The sequence below is a fragment of the Zingiber officinale genome, chromosome 9B, assembly GCF_018446385.1.
Source record: "Zingiber officinale cultivar Zhangliang chromosome 9B, Zo_v1.1, whole genome shotgun sequence".
NCBI classification, from domain to species: Eukaryota; Viridiplantae; Streptophyta; class Magnoliopsida; order Zingiberales; family Zingiberaceae; genus Zingiber; species Zingiber officinale.
The window spans coordinates 48,373,124-48,390,948 of record NC_056003.1 but is presented as its reverse complement, the minus strand read 5'-3'; the positions used below and the strand labels follow the sequence as shown (position 1 = coordinate 48,390,948).

At 41.2% G+C, this 17,825-nt stretch overlaps 1 protein-coding gene across 1 annotated transcript; it reads left to right on the top strand.

Annotated features, from left to right (window-relative positions):
• Window positions 1-14,983: 14,983 nt before the first annotated feature.
• Window positions 14,984-17,825, top strand: LOC122023662 (fatty acid desaturase DES2-like). Its single transcript, XM_042581911.1, has 2 exons — window positions 14,984-15,237; window positions 16,503-17,825. The coding sequence occupies exons 1-2, from the start codon at window positions 14,990-14,992 to the stop codon at window positions 17,683-17,685; spliced, it is 1,431 nt and encodes a 476-aa protein (XP_042437845.1). The 5' UTR covers window positions 14,984-14,989; the 3' UTR covers window positions 17,686-17,825.

Here is a 17,825-nt window from a genome sequence, read left to right as displayed (position 1 = left end):
GGCGTCCGGACCGAAGTTTTTGACCAGATCGAGTCAAACTCGATCTGAACGTTCGGGGATAAAGTTTTATCCCCCCAGGGCGCCCGGAACCCCTTCGGGGCGCCCCGACCAGTGCTATAAATATAGCACTGGTTTGCACAGATCAATTAACTCTCACTTGTAATCAATTCCTTCTGTGCTTTCAATTCTGTTCTTTTCATTTGTGCTGTCAACGTTGTAAAGAGGCTACTCCGCCCAGAGGAGAATCAGATAGTGCGCTTACATTCCTTGGATTAGCAATCCCCTGATTACAAACCAAGTAAAACTCTGGTGTCTGCTTTTCTTTACTTAGTCTCTTTTATTTATTTATTACAAGTGTTCATTATATAGTTGAAATCCGAGAAAGGTTCGAGTTTTATTTTGTAGGGCAATTCACCCCTCCCCTCTTGCCTGCCTCCAAAGGGACCAACAATTTGGGCCTACTGAGGAGGACTAACTGCCGATCGAAGCAACAAAGATGGCCGGACCAAGCATTGTTCCACCAAAATTCGAGGGGAACTTCGCAGACTGGAAGCGTCGTATGGAGGTATTCCTAAAAACAGATTTTGAAATTCGGTTTATTATGAAATATGGTTTTGTAGCTCCAATAGATAAAGATGGAAAAGAAAAAGAAGAGAGCGATTGGACAAAGAAGGAGCAGAATGAGTCGGTAGCAAACAGCCGTGCGGAACATCACCTACTGAGCGTGTTACCGCCTCAAGAGGTCAACCGCATCGGAAACTATTTATCTGCTAAAGAACTTTGGGAGAAGTTCTTGGAACTCCACGAAGGCACGTCCGAAGCGAAGCTCGCTAGAAGGGACATCCTCCGCAACAAACTGATGAACATCCGTCTGGAGAAAGGTGAGAAAGTAGCCGGTCTACATGCAAAGGTAAAAGAACTAGTTACTGGTCTCGAAAACCTTGGTGAAATGGTAACAAATCGGGACACTATACGCTACGCGCTCAACGCGTTTCCAAGAACTCCGGAGTGGACATCAATCGTCGATGCTTACTACATCTCAAAAGACCTGGAGGTAAGTACTTTAGAAGAGTTGTTTTCTACCCTTGAATTACACGAAACTAGATATGTAGAGATATCAAAGGACACAACCCAGACTATGGCGCTGAACGCTACCAACAAGGATGAACCCGAGTCAGACTTCGAAGACGATCAAGAAGCGTACATGGTAAGAAACTTTAAAAAGTTTTTTAGATCTAATAAATTTAAAATACAGAATAAAAAGAATCAAAAAGGTAGAAGAAAGGTACGGTGCTACCAGTGTCAGAAGGAGGGACACCTAAGGGAAGACTGCCCAGAACTCAAGAAGGTCAAAATGAAGACACCCAAGAAACACAACCTAAAAGCAACTTGGGACGACACTTCTTCATCCGAATCAGAAGCTCAAGAATATGCCGGGATAGCGCTGATGGCAAGCTACGAAGGACAATGTATATCAGAACCCAGCATCGATGAAGGGGGAGCAACCTCAGATGGAAGTAGCGAGGCAGGGGGAGATTCAGGCTTCAAGTCTGATATGGTAAGTGAGGTATGCCTCTTACCCCCTGATGAACTTTACTTTGGTATCAAAGCTATGACTAAATCCATGTATAAATTAGAAAATAAAAATGCCAAATTAGAAAATGAAATTTTAGAAACAAAGAGAATTTTGGCAAAATCATGTCTTATAGAGGATTTTAAAAAATTGAAAATTGAAAATGAAAAACTAAAAGAAGAAGTAGAAAGATTGAAAAAATCTAATGGTTCAAATATTTCTACCTTTAGAAATTATAGAGGTTTAAATTGGTATTATAGATTTCATCAAAGTCAAATTAGAAATATATCAAAAATCTATATACCTAGGAAATACTTGGTTAATCCTGTAGGTAGGAACTTCTACTGGGTTCCAAAAACCTGTTTAATTTAAAATTAAAGTCAGATTTAGCATTTTCAGCAAGGAAATTAAACAACTAATTTCTTTATGAGGTTTTGTCTAAGGAAGTGGTTGTTGCTCCAATAACCAAGAATGCCTAGTGTCTGGCCACGACCTGGAAGCCAAGTATCGAAATGAAAAGTTTAATTAACTAACTGAAAAAGCATTAATTTAAATTACTTAATGCTTTAAAAGAGTTATTCAATTTGTGTTAGAAAATATTTAAAAAGAAAAATTCTTAGAAATTTTTATAAAAATTGACTTAGAATTTTTTTTTTTATGAAAGTTATCTTAGAATTTTTTATGATAATATTACCTTATAATTTTTCTTAAAATTGACTTAGAATTGTTTCTTATGAATATTAACTTAGAATTTTTTTTGGGAATGTTAAGTTTCAAACTTAAAATTTTTTTAACACTTATTACTGTTTTTATCTGAAAAATGTTTTACTTAAATTTTTCTCGAAAGAAAAATTCTGAAGAGTGTCTTTACTTAGATATTTTTTTTACACTCAAAGTTTTGTTTGAATTTACCTTAGACTTGTTTATAACCCCAATTTTTATGTGATCAAAGGGGGAGAAGTATGTTAAGTCTAGGGGGAGGTAATATAATTTTTCATTTGAAAAATACTTGGACTTATATGAATATAAATTATTTTTATTGCATATGTTTACCCTAACTTAACTTGGGTTGCTCACATGAAAAAGGGGGAGATTGTTGGAACCCCAAGGTGTTTTGATGTGATCAAACAAGCTAAGTTAGGTCCTGCGTTTGTTTAATCCTTGTGTCTAAGTGTGCAGAAGCTTAGGAACACAGGAAGTCGAGCGGAAGACGCGGCTAGCGAGAAGGACGGCACGGGAGAGAGCCGGCGGGCTCGGTGCGTCCGAGGGACGAGGTGTCCGCGGAAGAGTACACCGGTGGACGAGAAGAACGTGTGCGGCGTTCGAGGGACGAGAAACCGTGAAGGAAGGAAGGCTGCTCGAGGAGAAGGCCGGAACATGGGTTCGGGTGAGCCCTATTTCAGATGGCCGAGATCACTCAAGCTAGTGGAGCCGGAACAGAAAACCCGGACCGAGACGAGCTGAACCGAAGCGGAGCGACCGGACGGAAAAAGTCAACCAGAGTTGACTTTTGGGGTCCGGGGCACCCGGAACTAAGTTTTTGACCAGATCGAGTCAAACTCGATCTGAACGTTGGGGGATAAAGTTTTATCCCCCCAGGGCGCCCGGAACCCCTTCGGGGCGCCCCGACCAGTGCTATAAATATAGCACTGGTTTGCACAGATCAATTAACTCTCACTTGTAATCAATTCCTTCTGTGCTTTCAATTCTGTTCTTTTCATTTGTGCTGTCAACGTTGTAAAGAGGCTACTCCGCCCAGAGGAGAATCAGATAGTGCGCTTACATTCCTTGGATTAGCAATCCCCTGGTTGCAAACCAAGTAAAACTCTGGTGTCTGCTTTTCTTTACTTAGTCTCTTTTATTTATTTATTTATTACAAGTGTTCATTATATAGTTGAAATCTGAGAAAGGTTCGAGTTTTATTTTGTAGGGCAATTCACTCCTCCCCTCTTGCCGGCCTCCAAAGGGACCAACACTTAAAACCCGGTCGATGGCTCGGGATTCTAGAACTAGCCCGGTCTTTTAGCCGGGGGCTATAAGTTTTAGATTTCTCTGAGTCGCGAGAGCATGTTTCCTTATAACCCTGTCAGTGGCTCAAGAGTCTGGGACCGGCCCAGTCTTTAAGCCAAGAACTATAATTTCTAAATTTCTCTAAGTCATGAGACACGATAGCTTATAACCAACCGGTGGCTCGGGTGTCTGGGATTGGCCCGGTCTTTAAGCTAGGGGCTATAATTTTTGAATTTTTCTGAGTCGCGAGAGCATGCTCGTTTATAACCCGGTCGGTGGCTCAAGAATTTAGGATTGGCCCGATCTTTAAGCCAGAGGCTATAATTTCTAGATTACTCTGAGTCATGAGAGCATGCTCGCTTATAGCCTAGCCGATGGCTCGGGAGACTGAGACTGGTCCAATCTGAGACCCGGGGGCTAAAAAATTTATAGTTTCAATGGTATGCTCACTTATAACCCGGCTGGTGGCTCGAGAGTTTAGCAGTTGAGGGAATTCTCAAATATATCTGCCTGCAATCTCATTAATTGTATGAAATTTTACATAATTCATGAAGACATTACAAGTATACTTTTCAAGCCCTATAAGGCTGTAGATGATTTGTACTCCAGGATCAGTCCAATCGTTTCCCTTCCGCGTCCTCAAAATAATAAAAGCCTGAGGTAAATTTTAGTACCACCTTAAATGATCCTCCCCACTGTGACTCCAGCTTGTTGATGTCCCCAACCGGCTTAACCAGCTTCCAGACTAGATCGTCAATCTAAAAAAATTGGGGGGCAACTCTTCTATTATAATTTACCTCGTTCTTTAATGGTATGCCATTAACCGCGTGGTGTCTTTTGTCTCTGACTTCTTCTATTAAATTAAGCTCCATAAGGCATCAACCGCCATTATCTTCATCATGTAGCCACCTTCGATCGGGCTCCATACCAATTTCGACCAAGACTATTGCTTTACCACCATAAACCAGGTGAAAGGGGATAATACCTATTGTCTCTCGATGGGTCGACATACGATATTCCCATAGTATACTAGGGAGCTCATCGACCCAGCTTCCTCTGACATAATCTAATTTGGTTTTAAGCCCTCTAATGATTTCTCTATTTGTCACCTCCGCCTGACCGTTACTCTGGGGATAAGCCACCGATGTGAAGGCCTGGGTGATATCATAGGTTGAGCACTATTCTCGAATTTTCTTGCCCTGGAATTATCTTCCATTATCTGAGACTAATTTATGTGGAATTCTAAACCTACAACTGATATATTGCCATAAGAATTTGATAATAATTTGTTCGGTTAGCTTAGCCAGTGACTCAGCTTCCACCCATTTTAAAAAATAATCCACTACCACTATTAAGAATCTCCTCTAGGCATATACTAAGGGAAAAGATCTCACTATATTCATACCCCACTGATCAAAGGGGCATGATACAACGGAAGTTTTTAGCAACTCCATAGGGTGATGTTGAATATTCTGATGCTTTTGACAAGATAAGCAAATTCTTACTAACTGAGCTACATCAACTTGCAAAGTAGACCAAAAATGTCTGACTAGTAATTAAAATTTTTTGAGCAAGGGATCGTCCATTTGCATGACTCCCACATGAGTCCTAATGTACTTCATATAAAATGTATTGAATATCGTCCAACCCAATACACTTTAGCAATGGGCATGAGAAAGACTGTTTGTAAAGATGATCACTAATCATAGTAAATCGATCAGCTCTTTTCTTAATGATGTCATGACCATAAGCGCATGATTGTTGTCAAGTAATAAAATTTATAACGTCGATCCCATGAGAATTAAAGTTTAAATGCTAGTTGGTTCTACACTTCAAATTTAGGTAAAAAAAATCGATATATGTTTGTTTGGAGATTTTTAAATTAAAATGTGAAAGTAAAGAAAGTAAATTGAGGAAGTCCTTAGTTCAAAAGATATTCTAGGTCGAAGGTTTTATTGTAATGGTGGATGTTGTGCTACGAATTGACCTGTTCCTAGTCCTTTGCTTGTATGTTTGCAAGATAGTCTAAACATCTACCGAATTCCACCCTGCGATGGTGTATCAGAGTGCTTCCCCTACTAATAACCAAGTATGTCATCAAGTAAAGAAGTAACTTAGAGAGTTCGAATTTTTAGTAGAGTACCTCCTGTCACAAGGTTTCCCCTAAGTACACGTCTTTAGATTACGTAGGTCACTTACATAGCATATAATTAGAGGAAGCACATTAGGTCAAGTGATAGACTTATCCATATATAGAATCATCCTCCCCTAGGAGGTTGCATTCCATATAGAAGAATAGTTACCTTAGATAATCAAGTCCAAACAAAGATCCTAAGGTCATGCCGAGCTATATCGAAACACACACTCAAAAGAAACGATGATTTATGCATCAGATCAACAAAAATTCAGGTTCATGCATAGTCCCGATATAGACACATAGCAATGTATCTAATTCAGAATTAAGATCTATGCATACAGAAATGTAATCTAGATAGACAAAATCATGATCATAAGGGAATTCCTCTATGCAAGCATTTCATCAAATAGAACAAATGCATACAAGCGCCATCAAAATAGGTCATTGGCAATTCTATAGAGTTTACATCATCCACACATTATAATTACATCATACATCCTAGAACAGATTAAATCTACTCCATAATAGCTAGAAATGTAATCCAAAGACTCGTAATAACAGAAATCCAAGAAAAGGAAGAGAAAATCTTATCCTTTGATATCAAGTGAAGTCTTTGGATATAGATCTTGGCGTGCCGATGAGGATGGAGCAGCAGAACGACATCGAATTGCCTAGATAATGCCTCCAGATGTAAGGATTTGACCTAGATAGTCTCTTCCTTTCCACCAAACTTCCTCCCTTTGTGGAGGAGATAAAGTGCCCCTCTTATAGAGGTGTGGCATAGGGTGGTTGTGCCTCTAGGCACGACCTAGACATGACTCCATCATTTGGTCGTGCCATTTGGCACAACCAGAGCCAATTAATCTCGGCCACAAGTGTTTGGCTATGCCAAATGGCACAACCCCTTCTCTACTGCTAGCTTCTTAGATGTGCCATACGGCATGATGCACGTGCCAAATGAGTCCGGCCTTCCTCCCTAGCTGCTCTCTCCCTCTGGTGAGCCGTTGTTGATGCGACGGGTTTAGGTTATGCCAGAGTACCATCGGTGGCTCCCTATTGTTGTTGTTGTTGCAATAATCTTTGTGCTCGGGAGTTGATGAGTAGATCCAGGTCTTCTAGCACCAAAGTAACAGTAGTGAGTATTCTAGCTTCTTTTATCTCTGACTCTCAGATTCAGGCGAAAGTTTTCACAGACAGTGCCAAATTTCATCCTGTCTGAAAACTGCAGAGATGACGCGGTGGGCACGATGGACTAGTGGTTGACTGGTAGAAGATCTTTTACTCCATAGAAAGACTTCTTTTTGCTCTTGCGTACACGGAGATAAGCCAACAAAATGTCAGCGCCTAGAAACCAAGGGAGAGTCCCTGACAAAGGCCCTGTGACACTCAAGTCAATGCAAATCCGGATGGGTGGATGAAGAATAGTAAAAATGTGCACACGGAGTAAAGTTACAGATGTTCAGAGAACATATCTTTGCCACGGAGACGACTCTCTCTTTATATATCACCTCGCATAATCTCCGTAATCATGAGATGACAGAGTGTGTCAGAGTTTGTTTGGTAAAGGACTTATACAACTCAGGTGGGGTGCAATAATCCTTCGAAGAATCTTCCTCTTACCCACATGTATACCTCTTTTATCATTTATAGCTTCTATTATTATTGAGGCTGATGAAGGAATATACTATTATAAATGGTCGACTGATGGAGAATAAGAGTATCCTTGAAGAAGGTTCCAGGAGAATATTCTTTAACACAGTTTATATTCTGATAGGCTGTTAGGATGTTGTCTGTTAAGTATATCTCAGCCGGTCATTAAGTCGGTCGCCCTATTAGGTTGTTGTCTACTGATTATGTCTTGGTCGCTCTTTAAGCCAGACCACCTTTATATCTATTTCAACCTTAAGCCGCTCAGTTATATTCTACGCAGTTTTGAGACATTCGTTTGGAGAATAATATAATGTTGTAGGCATGTTGAGAGTCTGTTTGAGAAACAATATAATAACTTGTTCATGCTAGAGATCCATCTGATCCGTAATATGAAGCTAAATGCCTTAAACGCCTAGGCCCGGTCGGTATTTTGTTCTAACGAGCATACAACCAGCCTCTGGAGAAATGTTGTGTTCGGAGAGGTCCAGTCACTATCCTAAGCCCAAGTGTCCTAGGCCTGATTGACCCTTTGTCCAGCCGGGAGTATAGTAACTTGTAGGTAAATTGCATCCGGCTATCCGACCAGATTCATAAAGCTATCCCGCTTATACATAGAAGAGATGTACATGAAGTCATATGGGCCCGGTTAATTCTACTTTTGAGCAGATGCCATAGGGTTGACTGGTATCAGATCGACCGAGAATATATAGAGAGGCTCCTGTAGAGGAATGAGTTCGACCCTCCCTTTGACAGTGGATCGGTTATTCCGACCGACCTATAAGGGTGATCGGCTTTAAACTCGATCGACTATTGAGTGACCAGGCGCATTCTTTCTTCAATTCAAAGGCTAAAACCTTATGCTCGACTCGCTTAAGGGATGATCGACCTTTTTTTCGTACACCTAGAAATCCAACCAGGCCCATCCGACGAGCCTTAGCACCGGGCAACCAATTAGAGCCAGATAAGGAGATGTTATCCTCCATTGACTTTGACTATCACATCATCTTGACTTTGACCTCCATGTCATCTCCTGGGTCTGCTCGTTATAACTTGTATCAATGGCGGTCTATTTTTTTGATTGAATTGCCCCACCCTACTATTTAATTGTGTATAATTATGTAACTGTCTTCTAATATTATTAAGTACTGTTATCTCCCATTTAAATCTTAAGTTGATCGGGTATATTGTAGTAACTACAATTTCATAGTTATTACAATCAAGACTAGCCCTAGATTTTGAAGGATTTGGTGAAAAAAAAAATCCTTTGTATGCATATAAAAAATAATAAAGTGATACATAGGCATAAAAGATACAGAAATATCTTGAAGCACACACTAAAAAAATAGAGAAAAAGAGAAAGGAATATGATATACACACCTTTTTTAATCGAAAGGATAGCCTTCGGTGTATGAATAAGCTCAAATTATATTGGATCTATTGTGCATAGTCGTATCTTGCATTGGAATAGATGCTCTCACGTCTCAAATTATCTATGATAGCAAAGTCACAAGGTGATCAGAAACAAGAACAAAAATCATACTCAGAGCTTCCTTGCTTGATAGAGCTCTAACTTAGACTTGGCCTCTGGCAGCAGCTTGTCCACCCTCTCATCCTAAACTAAGTGCTATTGTTTGTATGCCCAAGAGAGTATGTTGAGAACCTCAGCCTCCACCGGCTCCTGGCTGTTGGGCACATGTTTAGTGATGTAACAAAGAAGAATCAGAGTTTCAAGTTGCACTTGCTTGCCATGGTAGACTAGCTGGACAAGGTGCATGCCCAAGAGAGTATGTTAAGAACCTCAGCCTCCACCTTCTCCTAGCTATTGGGCACATGTTTAGTGATGTAACAAAGAAGAATCAGAGTTTCAAGTTGCACTTACTTGCCATGGTAGACTAGCTGGACAAGGTGCCTTGCTTCGTCAGAGTCAATTATGGCTTGGGAATGACTGGCATGTAGTGCACATGAACATGGTCAGTGCCACCACCACTTCTCTCATCACCACCACCACCTTATCATCTAGCAATTGAACCAACAGACCTATGATCCTCATCTCCGTTGCTTGGAATGTATGGGACAAGTAGGTGAGTGTTGTGACACTAGCAATGAGTAGCTCGATGAACTCCCCCTTGTCCACAATTTGGAGGAATTGCTCAATGACAGCCTTGGATGCTAGCGAATTCAGCTTGAATGCAGACCATCGGAGATCAGCATTATGATCAGTCACGCGGGCTATTTCCATTAGCGCCATAGTGGCATTGTATCAAACATCTCTTATGCCTTTCTCAAGGAGCATGGCAAAATAAAGGAGGGCTCGAGATTCAGTGATACTCTTGCATATGTCGGTGTTGCCCTTGGTCAGTTGCTATAGGATCTTGATGTTGTTGGTTGCTACTCGGAAAGCCTAGAGGTTCCACTGTACAAAATTTTGTACAAAGGTCTGAACCTTTTCCTAGCTACCATGTGTTCTTTTAAATTAAATTTTGGATCGCCTGCGGAACTTAACACGTTTGATCCAAAACTTAATCTATTTGTTCTTTTAGGTTTTGACTTGGATCTCCTGCGGAACTTAACACGTTCGACCCAAATCACCTTAAGTTATTAATTCCATTAAATATTAATTTCCATAATTGGTTCCCAGTACTGACGTGGCGAGGCACATGGCCTTCTTGGATATGGGAGCAACCACCACCGACTAGACAAAACCTTTTATAGAAATCTAATATTTAATTTCCTAAAATAACTTTAGGTTAACCGAAAAGAACAATCAAATCACAAGGAAAAATAAAACAAAAGAACACAACTTCGAAAAACATATTCGAAATACTAGAATCGTAAGCCTCTTGTATTTGGTATTATTTCCAAAAATAACTAGTATGATGCGGAAAGAAAAAATACTAGTTATACCTTTTAGAAAGACCTCTTGATCTTCTACCGTATTCCTCTTCTAACCTCGGACGGTGTGTGGGCAACGATCTTCCGAGATGAGAATCCACCAAAGCACCTTCTTCTCCTTTCTTCAAGTTTCGGCCAAGCACAAAGCTTCCAAAAGATGAAGATTTTTTTCCACCAACCAAACTCCAAGGGATACAAGCTTTGTCTCCTTCTTCTTCTTCTTCTCCAAGTAGTATCCGGCCACCACAAGAGCTCCAAGCCAATAGAGAAGGTTCGGCCACCACCAAGAGGAAGAGAGGAAGAAAGGTTGGCCGGCCACAACACCAAGGAAAAGAGGGAGAGAAATAATAGAGGTTGTTCACAATGAAGCCTTCTCTACCCCCTCTTTTATAATCCTTGGTCTTGGCAAATAAGGAAATTTAATTAAAAACTTCCTTAATTCTTTTGCCATGAAAAGGAAAAATTTATTTAATTAAAAACAATTTTCCTTTTCTCAATTTACATGGTCAGCCACACCAAAGCTACAAACAAGGAGAGTTTTAATTAATTAAAACTTCCTAATTTGTCTCCAGAAATTTATAAAATTTCTCCAATAATTTAATCCCTTCATGATTGGTTTATAAAAAGGAAATTTAATAAATTAAAATCTTTCTTTTAAACATGTGGATAAAAGAAAGTTATCTCTAAAAATTAAAATCTCTTTAATCTACAAATAAGGAAAGATATCAAATCTTTTCTCAATCTTTTGTAGAAACTAATAAAGAGAATTATTAATTTTTAAACTTTCTTTTAAATAATGAACATGGTTAAAAGGAAAGTTTTCTTAAAATTTAAAATCCTCCTTTAATCAACAAATAAGGAAAGATTTCAAATTTTAAACTCTCTTTAAACATGTAGATGATTTACAAATAAGGAAAGTTTTACAAAAATTAAAACCATCCTTTTAAACTACAAATAAGGAAAGAGATTAATCTCTTCTCTTAATCTTTTAGAAAACTATAAAAGGAAATTTTTAATTTTAAACTCTCTTTTAAAATCATGATATCCACATAAGAAATAATTTTAATAAAATCCTTTTAATATTCTAGTGGTCGGCCACTTAAGCTTGGGACCCAAGCTTTGGCCGGCCACCTACATGGCTCATCCACTTGGTCTTGGGCGGCCCTAGCTTAGGTTGCAAGCTAGCTTGGCCGGCCCAATTGGATGAGTAAGAAGGGGGGTATGCGGGGGGTATAAATCTCTATATACTAGAGGCTACGATAGGACCGAGAGGAGGAATTGGTTTTGGTCTCCGATGAAATTAAGCATCCCGTGTTCGCCCCTAACACACAACTAAATTTCATCAATAATAATTCATTCCACTAAAGAACTATTATTGAACTACCGCACCAATCCCAAATTACATTTTGGGCTCCTTCTTATTATGAGTGTGTTAGTCTCCCTGTGTTTAAGATAACAAATGTCCACTAATTAAGTAAGTTACTGACAACTCACTTAATTAATATCTAGCTCCAAGAGTAGTACCACTCAACTTCATCGTCATGTCGGACTAAGTCCACCTGCAGGGTTTAACATGACAATCCTTATGAGCTCCTCTTGGGGACATTCTCAACCTAGATCACTAGGACACGGTTTCCTTCTATAGTCAACAACACACACTATAAGTGATATCATTTCCCAACTTATCGCGCTTATTGATTCATCGAACTAAATCTCACCCATTGATAAATTAAAGAAATAAATATCAAATATATGTGCTTGTTATTATATTAGGATTAAGAGCACACACTTCCATAATAACTGAGGTCTTTGTTTCTTTATAAAGTCAGTATAAAAGAAACGACCTCTAATGGTCCTACTCAATACACTCTAAGTGTACTAGTGTAATTATATAGTTAAGATAAACTAATACCTAATTACACTACGACCTTCCAATGGTTTGTTCCTTTCCATTATGGTCGTGAGCTACTATTTATAATTTATAAGGTACTGATAACATGATCCTCTGTGTGTGACACCACACACCATGTTATCTACAATATAAATTAATTGAACAACTACATTTATCATAAATGTAGATATTTGACCAATGTGATTCTTATTTCTAGATAAATGTTTATACCAAAAGCTAGGCTTTTAGTATACACTCTAACAGATGTTGGTACAGTTTGCACTAATAATCAAACATAGATTTTGATGTATGACAAAAGTTAATAGACTTGTGATTTAACCCTTTTACCAAGTGTTTAGGACTAAAAGACTTGATGAGATCTGACATTAGGCTAAAGTCCAGTTAAGAACTAACAGGAAGACTAGATAAGTTGATATCTGGCACGAAGTCCAGTTAGGTCTGCGGGACCTAACAATTGGCTAAAGTTCAGATATGACATCTGGCAGAAAGACCTGGTGGCTCAAGAATTCACTACAAAAAATCAGTCATTTAGGGATGAATTTTACATCAAATTTAAAAAAAAAAAATCGTTGCAAAATGCATTTGTAACGAAATTTACGATGAAAAAAAATCGTAGCTGGTCCAATTTAAAGGAGAGTGATCCAATGAGGACGAGCTCTAGTAGGGCTATAGGTGCTGGTCCAACTTAGATCCATTTTAGAAGTCTAAGTTAAGACCATGACTAGATCCTAATCTTGAGAAAACAGGATCTAATTCATACATCTTATTTTTAATATGCTAACTTTGTTTTGCAGGTTACCTTTTGTTGTTTGGACTAACATGTCTTGCAGGAACAAAGTGGAAGAGTTAGTATCAGATGAACAGTGTTCGAGGAGTCTTGGAACTGACAAGAGGCACCTCAGAGTTGAACGAAGGCGCCCTGGATAGGAAGGAGACGTCGTCACGCAGATAAGATTTGAAGATAAAGTTTCGTTGTAGGGAGGCACCTCGATTCTTATGGAAGGCACCCTTACGAGGATAAAGACCGAAGTCTTCAGATAGGATAAGCATCGTTAGAGCTGGCTCGGATTGTTTGAGGCGCCTCCAATACTGTTTATAAGAAACATTCGGCGAGCAGCTTGAATAGTACTTCTCTATGAGCTTCCACAATCATCTTGCTACGCCATCTTCATGATACAACTGTGCTGCGATGCTATTACGCCTGACTACTATAGCCAAACCAACTCCAACACCCAAGCTTAATCCAGATCTTCATCTTCGCGTGATGGGTGACAAATTTTAGTTATTTTAGTTATTACTTTGGAAGTATAGGGTTGTTACACTCTCCTTATATTGTAACTAATTTTACGAATATTAGTAAATTACTCATCGGAAGGGTCCAAAGAATATGGGTCTTGGAGTAGAAGTCGTCGAATGCTCCGAACCAAGTAAAATTGATTGCATTTTATTTTTGGTTTGATTTTTTCTTGTGTAATTTTATTTCAATGCGCACTCAGTTTTAAAAAGTCAAAAAGAAATGTTTTTAAAATCATATGATTCATCCCCTCTTATGTGTATCGATCCTACACTTGACAACCATGGTCTTCAGGTAAGGCTTGATACTTGGATCCTCCATTTCCCTGGCTCGATTTCCTAAGGTTGACAAAAATGTTGTTGTGGTTTCCAGGGGAATGTAGGTTGATGCTGCTCTGGCTATGGGCATCTTTGCTAATCTTGGCGGAGGATGGAGGGGATGGTAGATTGAATGACTGTGTGGAATTTATTGGTCTTCGATTGACCTCTTTCAGGATGCCGTAGGGGGGCCATCTCCAAGCCGTCGACAAGGGTGGAAGGGGAGATAGCAACGACCTTGTTGGTGAGCAAGACATAGTGGATGGACAAGGTCTTGGAAGGTACGGAGTACTTACTATGCTCTTCGATGGCCTTGAAGGCAAGATGATGACGAGGAGGCGAACGATGTTGTTCTAGGCAAAAATGTCTTGATAATTGGGATTGTTGGCAGGGACTTCGACGACACCAAAGGTGGGGCCTCGTTGAAGGTGGGGCCTTGCGATGGTCCCATTTTGACCACCTTAGGATTGACTCTGATACAATGCATATTTAATGTATTCAATGTTGGTAGGATTTCACGTTATAAAATTTATGAAACCGTAACTGTTTCGAAATACATTCGACTTATTTATTTAATATTCATATGGTAATAATTACAAAAGGGTAACAATGTTTAATAGTTGCAACACGCTCAACTAATTCATCAATTAAGCTAGAGATAACACTATTAAACATCATTGGAGGGTAGTTAAGTAATTTTACATGTGTTAAACAGTGTGTGGGCTAGTTTGATAACAAACTGTGGAATGTCACTCTGATAATTGGAATCAATGTACTTTTCTTGATTTTTATCTTTATTTTTTTAATAGAAGTGAAAAAGGAAAAAATATATATATAAAATCTTTATATATATATATAAATTAATTACAATAGAAGATGGAAAAAAAAAGAAAAAGAAAGAAAATTTTCAAAGTATGGAGGTATTTAAAATTTAAATATATAAGTATTTTTTTAATATTTTTTAAAAATGGGATGATTTTTATGGTATAGATAAAAACTAGTTTCCTTTTTATTTTCTTTCATTTTAAATTCAACTAAATATGTTACATATATATATATTTCTTATGGGAAGGTATCGACCGTCCAGATTAATGGTTATGAGATTGGACGGCGGTCCGTCAAACCGGCATTCGCGACCTGTATCGTCGTGGATGTCCAATGGCCGCTCGCCACGTGGGGATCATCTGGATTGAAATGGGGGAAGATGGCTTCGTACCATTGGCGGGCTGAAGCGGGATGGCCCCACGCAGGGAAGGCCGAAGAGGAACCCGGCGCCGGCTATAAATTGGAAGCAAGAACTAGCGAAGGAGTCCACCGGGTAAAGCGGCGATCGAATAAGAAGGAGAAGGAGGAGGAGAGAGAGGTGGGAAGGAGATCGAGTAGTCCACGAAGAGGAGGCTTCTTCAAATCTCCATCTCCTCCTCCTCTTCATCCACGCCTCATCTTTCTCAGGTACGCGGTTCTCTTCCCGATCGCTAGCTATCTGTTTCCTTTTTTTATTTATTTATGTTGTGATCGTTTTTGTCTTCCAATATGTTTGAAACTTCGATTATGTGTTCTTGATCTCTCGCTCTGGCTCTGTTTCGTATCCCTATGTATTGTTTCTGCCATCTCGCATCTCGCCCGTTCAGATCTGGAAATGTGGAACCCTAGATCTGGAATCATCTGGCTCTCTTGATGAAATACCCATCACTGGCATTCAGATGAACGCGGACATGTTCACTGAAGGTGGACCGTAAGCGGTATTTTGTCCTGTTGTCTCTTGGAATTTGAAATTTGACGCCGGCCGGCTGGTCATAAAATTATCATTTCTTCATTGGCACATCTTGGATGTCCCATCTCGACCTTCTTCGTTTTTTCCTAAATTTATTTCTAATAGAAGCTATCTTGAAAAGTAATATAGTTTTTAGCCGGACAGAGTCACGGACGGTCGAAAACGCCTGTTTCGTGACGATGAAACAATTTATGAAATATTTTTGTCGCTTTTGAATGATATTTGGATCAGAAACGTGGAGCCGGGACTAGTGTAAGGAGTCGCTACTTTCCGGCTTTTTTCCCCTTCCAGGAATTCACTGACACGATGGGATGATTCAGAGCGGTGATGCGGCATCCTTTCTACCACTTATCGAACTTTGGAATCCCCAAAAGCTTAAGATGCTCATCACTGCGTGCCACAGAATCGATCAAATAAAGTTGTTACCTTCTGAAAATTTTCGTCATGATTTGGTTTTTTTAGTCACTAAAACTGCGATTTCAGAGACAGCTTTAAGAACGGCCACTTGCGAGCCAACGAAGCAAGATGTGCGAATCCAAACTCGTGGGTCTCGTTGGATTTGTCTGATTCGATTGGCCCGCGGTCGGCGGAAACTTTTGCTTTGGCACGCTGGCCTGGATCGCTGTCTCTTGTGGTCCAAGTCGTTCATCATTCAATTGCCAGCCTTCACATGCTTCCGAAGTCGTTTGTTGATTTCCGTTCGCTTTTTCGATCTCTTTACTTGTTTATTTCAACTTCCTAAGAAAGACACGCGGTCAATGTTGGCTGATAATCTGATCAAGATCAATTTTTTCCCCAGCTTCCTCCCTGTTCATTTTCAACGAGATTTGGTCCATTTGCATTTGTTGATCCAATGAGCTTCCTTTCCTGTTCAATTTCAAAGAGATTTGGCGGATTTGCATTTGTTGCTGATGTTGATGGTTTTGCCGACTGTTTGTGACAGCGCGGGCATGGGCGCAGGCGGACGCATGACGGTCCAGGAGCAGGAGGAGGCCAAGGAGGCAACCCTCCGCTCCGGTGCCGGCGACAAGCCCCTCCACCGTGCCCCCATCGAAAAGCCACCCTTCACTCTTGGCCAAATCAAAAAAGCCATTCCGCCGCACTGCTTCCAGCGCTCCGTCCTCCGCTCCTTCTCCTACGTCGTGTACGACCTGATCCTCTCAGGAACCTTTCTCTACTTCGCCCTCGCCGTCGTTCCCCAGCTCCCGACGGCACTCGCCGTCTTCTCGTGGCCGTTGTACTGGGCCGCCCAGGGCTGCGTGCTTACGGGCGTCTGGGTCATCGCCCACGAGTGCGGCCACCATGCTTTCTCCGACTACTCCCTCCTCGACGACGTCGTCGGCCTTGTCCTCCACTCCGCCCTCCTGGTCCCCTATTTCTCCTGGAAGTACAGCCACCGCCGCCATCACTCCAACACTGGCTCCATGGAACGCGACGAGGTGTTCGTCCCTAAGCAGAAGACTGCCCTCCCCTTGTACGCCAAGTACATCAACAACCCGCCCGGCCGTCTCCTCAGCCTGGCTGTCACCCTCACCCTCGGCTGGCCGCTCTACCTGGCTTTCAACGTCTCCGGCCGAGCTTACCCCCGCTTCGCCTGCCACTTCGACCCCTACGGCCCCATCTACTCCGACCGCGAGCGCGCGCAGATCTTCGTCTCCGACGCCGGCCTCCTCATCGCCGCCATTACTATCTTCCGCGTTGCCGCCACCTACGGCGGCTTCTGGTGGCTCGTCCGCGTCTACGGCGTGCCGCTCCTCATCGTCAACGCCTGGCTCGTCATCATCACCTACCTGCAGCACACTCACCCCGCGCTCCCCCACTACGACAGCACCGAGTGGGACTGGCTCCGTGGCGCCCTCGCCACCGTCGACCGCGACTACGGCATCCTCAACCGGGTCTTCCACAGCATCACCGACACCCACGTCGCCCACCACCTCTTCTCCACAATGCCCCACTACCACGCGATGGAGGCGACCAAGGCCATCAAGCCGGTGTTGGGCGAGTACTACCAGTTCGACGGCACGCCTCTGCTGAAGGCGATGTGGAGGGAGGCGCGGGAGTGCATTTACGTCGAGGCCGACGCCGGCAAGCGGAAGGGCGTCTTCTGGTACCGAAAGGAAATTTAGAATCAATTCATAAATCAAGGTCTAGTTCCTATTAATTTTGCGCTGTTAGTTAATTTGGCCAGTGTTTCGTTATCAAATCCATGCTCTTGTCGTCGTCGTCGTTGTGTTCTTTACTCTTAGTTCGTCTTCTTGATATCTTT

Coding starts and splice junctions, on each gene's coding strand:
- LOC122023662 (XM_042581911.1), top strand. CDS start 14,990: ATGGCTTCGTACCATTGGCGGGCTGAAGCGGGATGGCCCCACGCAGGG. Junction 15,238..16,502: donor CCACGCCTCATCTTTCTCAG/GTACGCGGTTCT, acceptor TGTTTGTGACAG/CGCGGGCATGGGCGCAGGCG.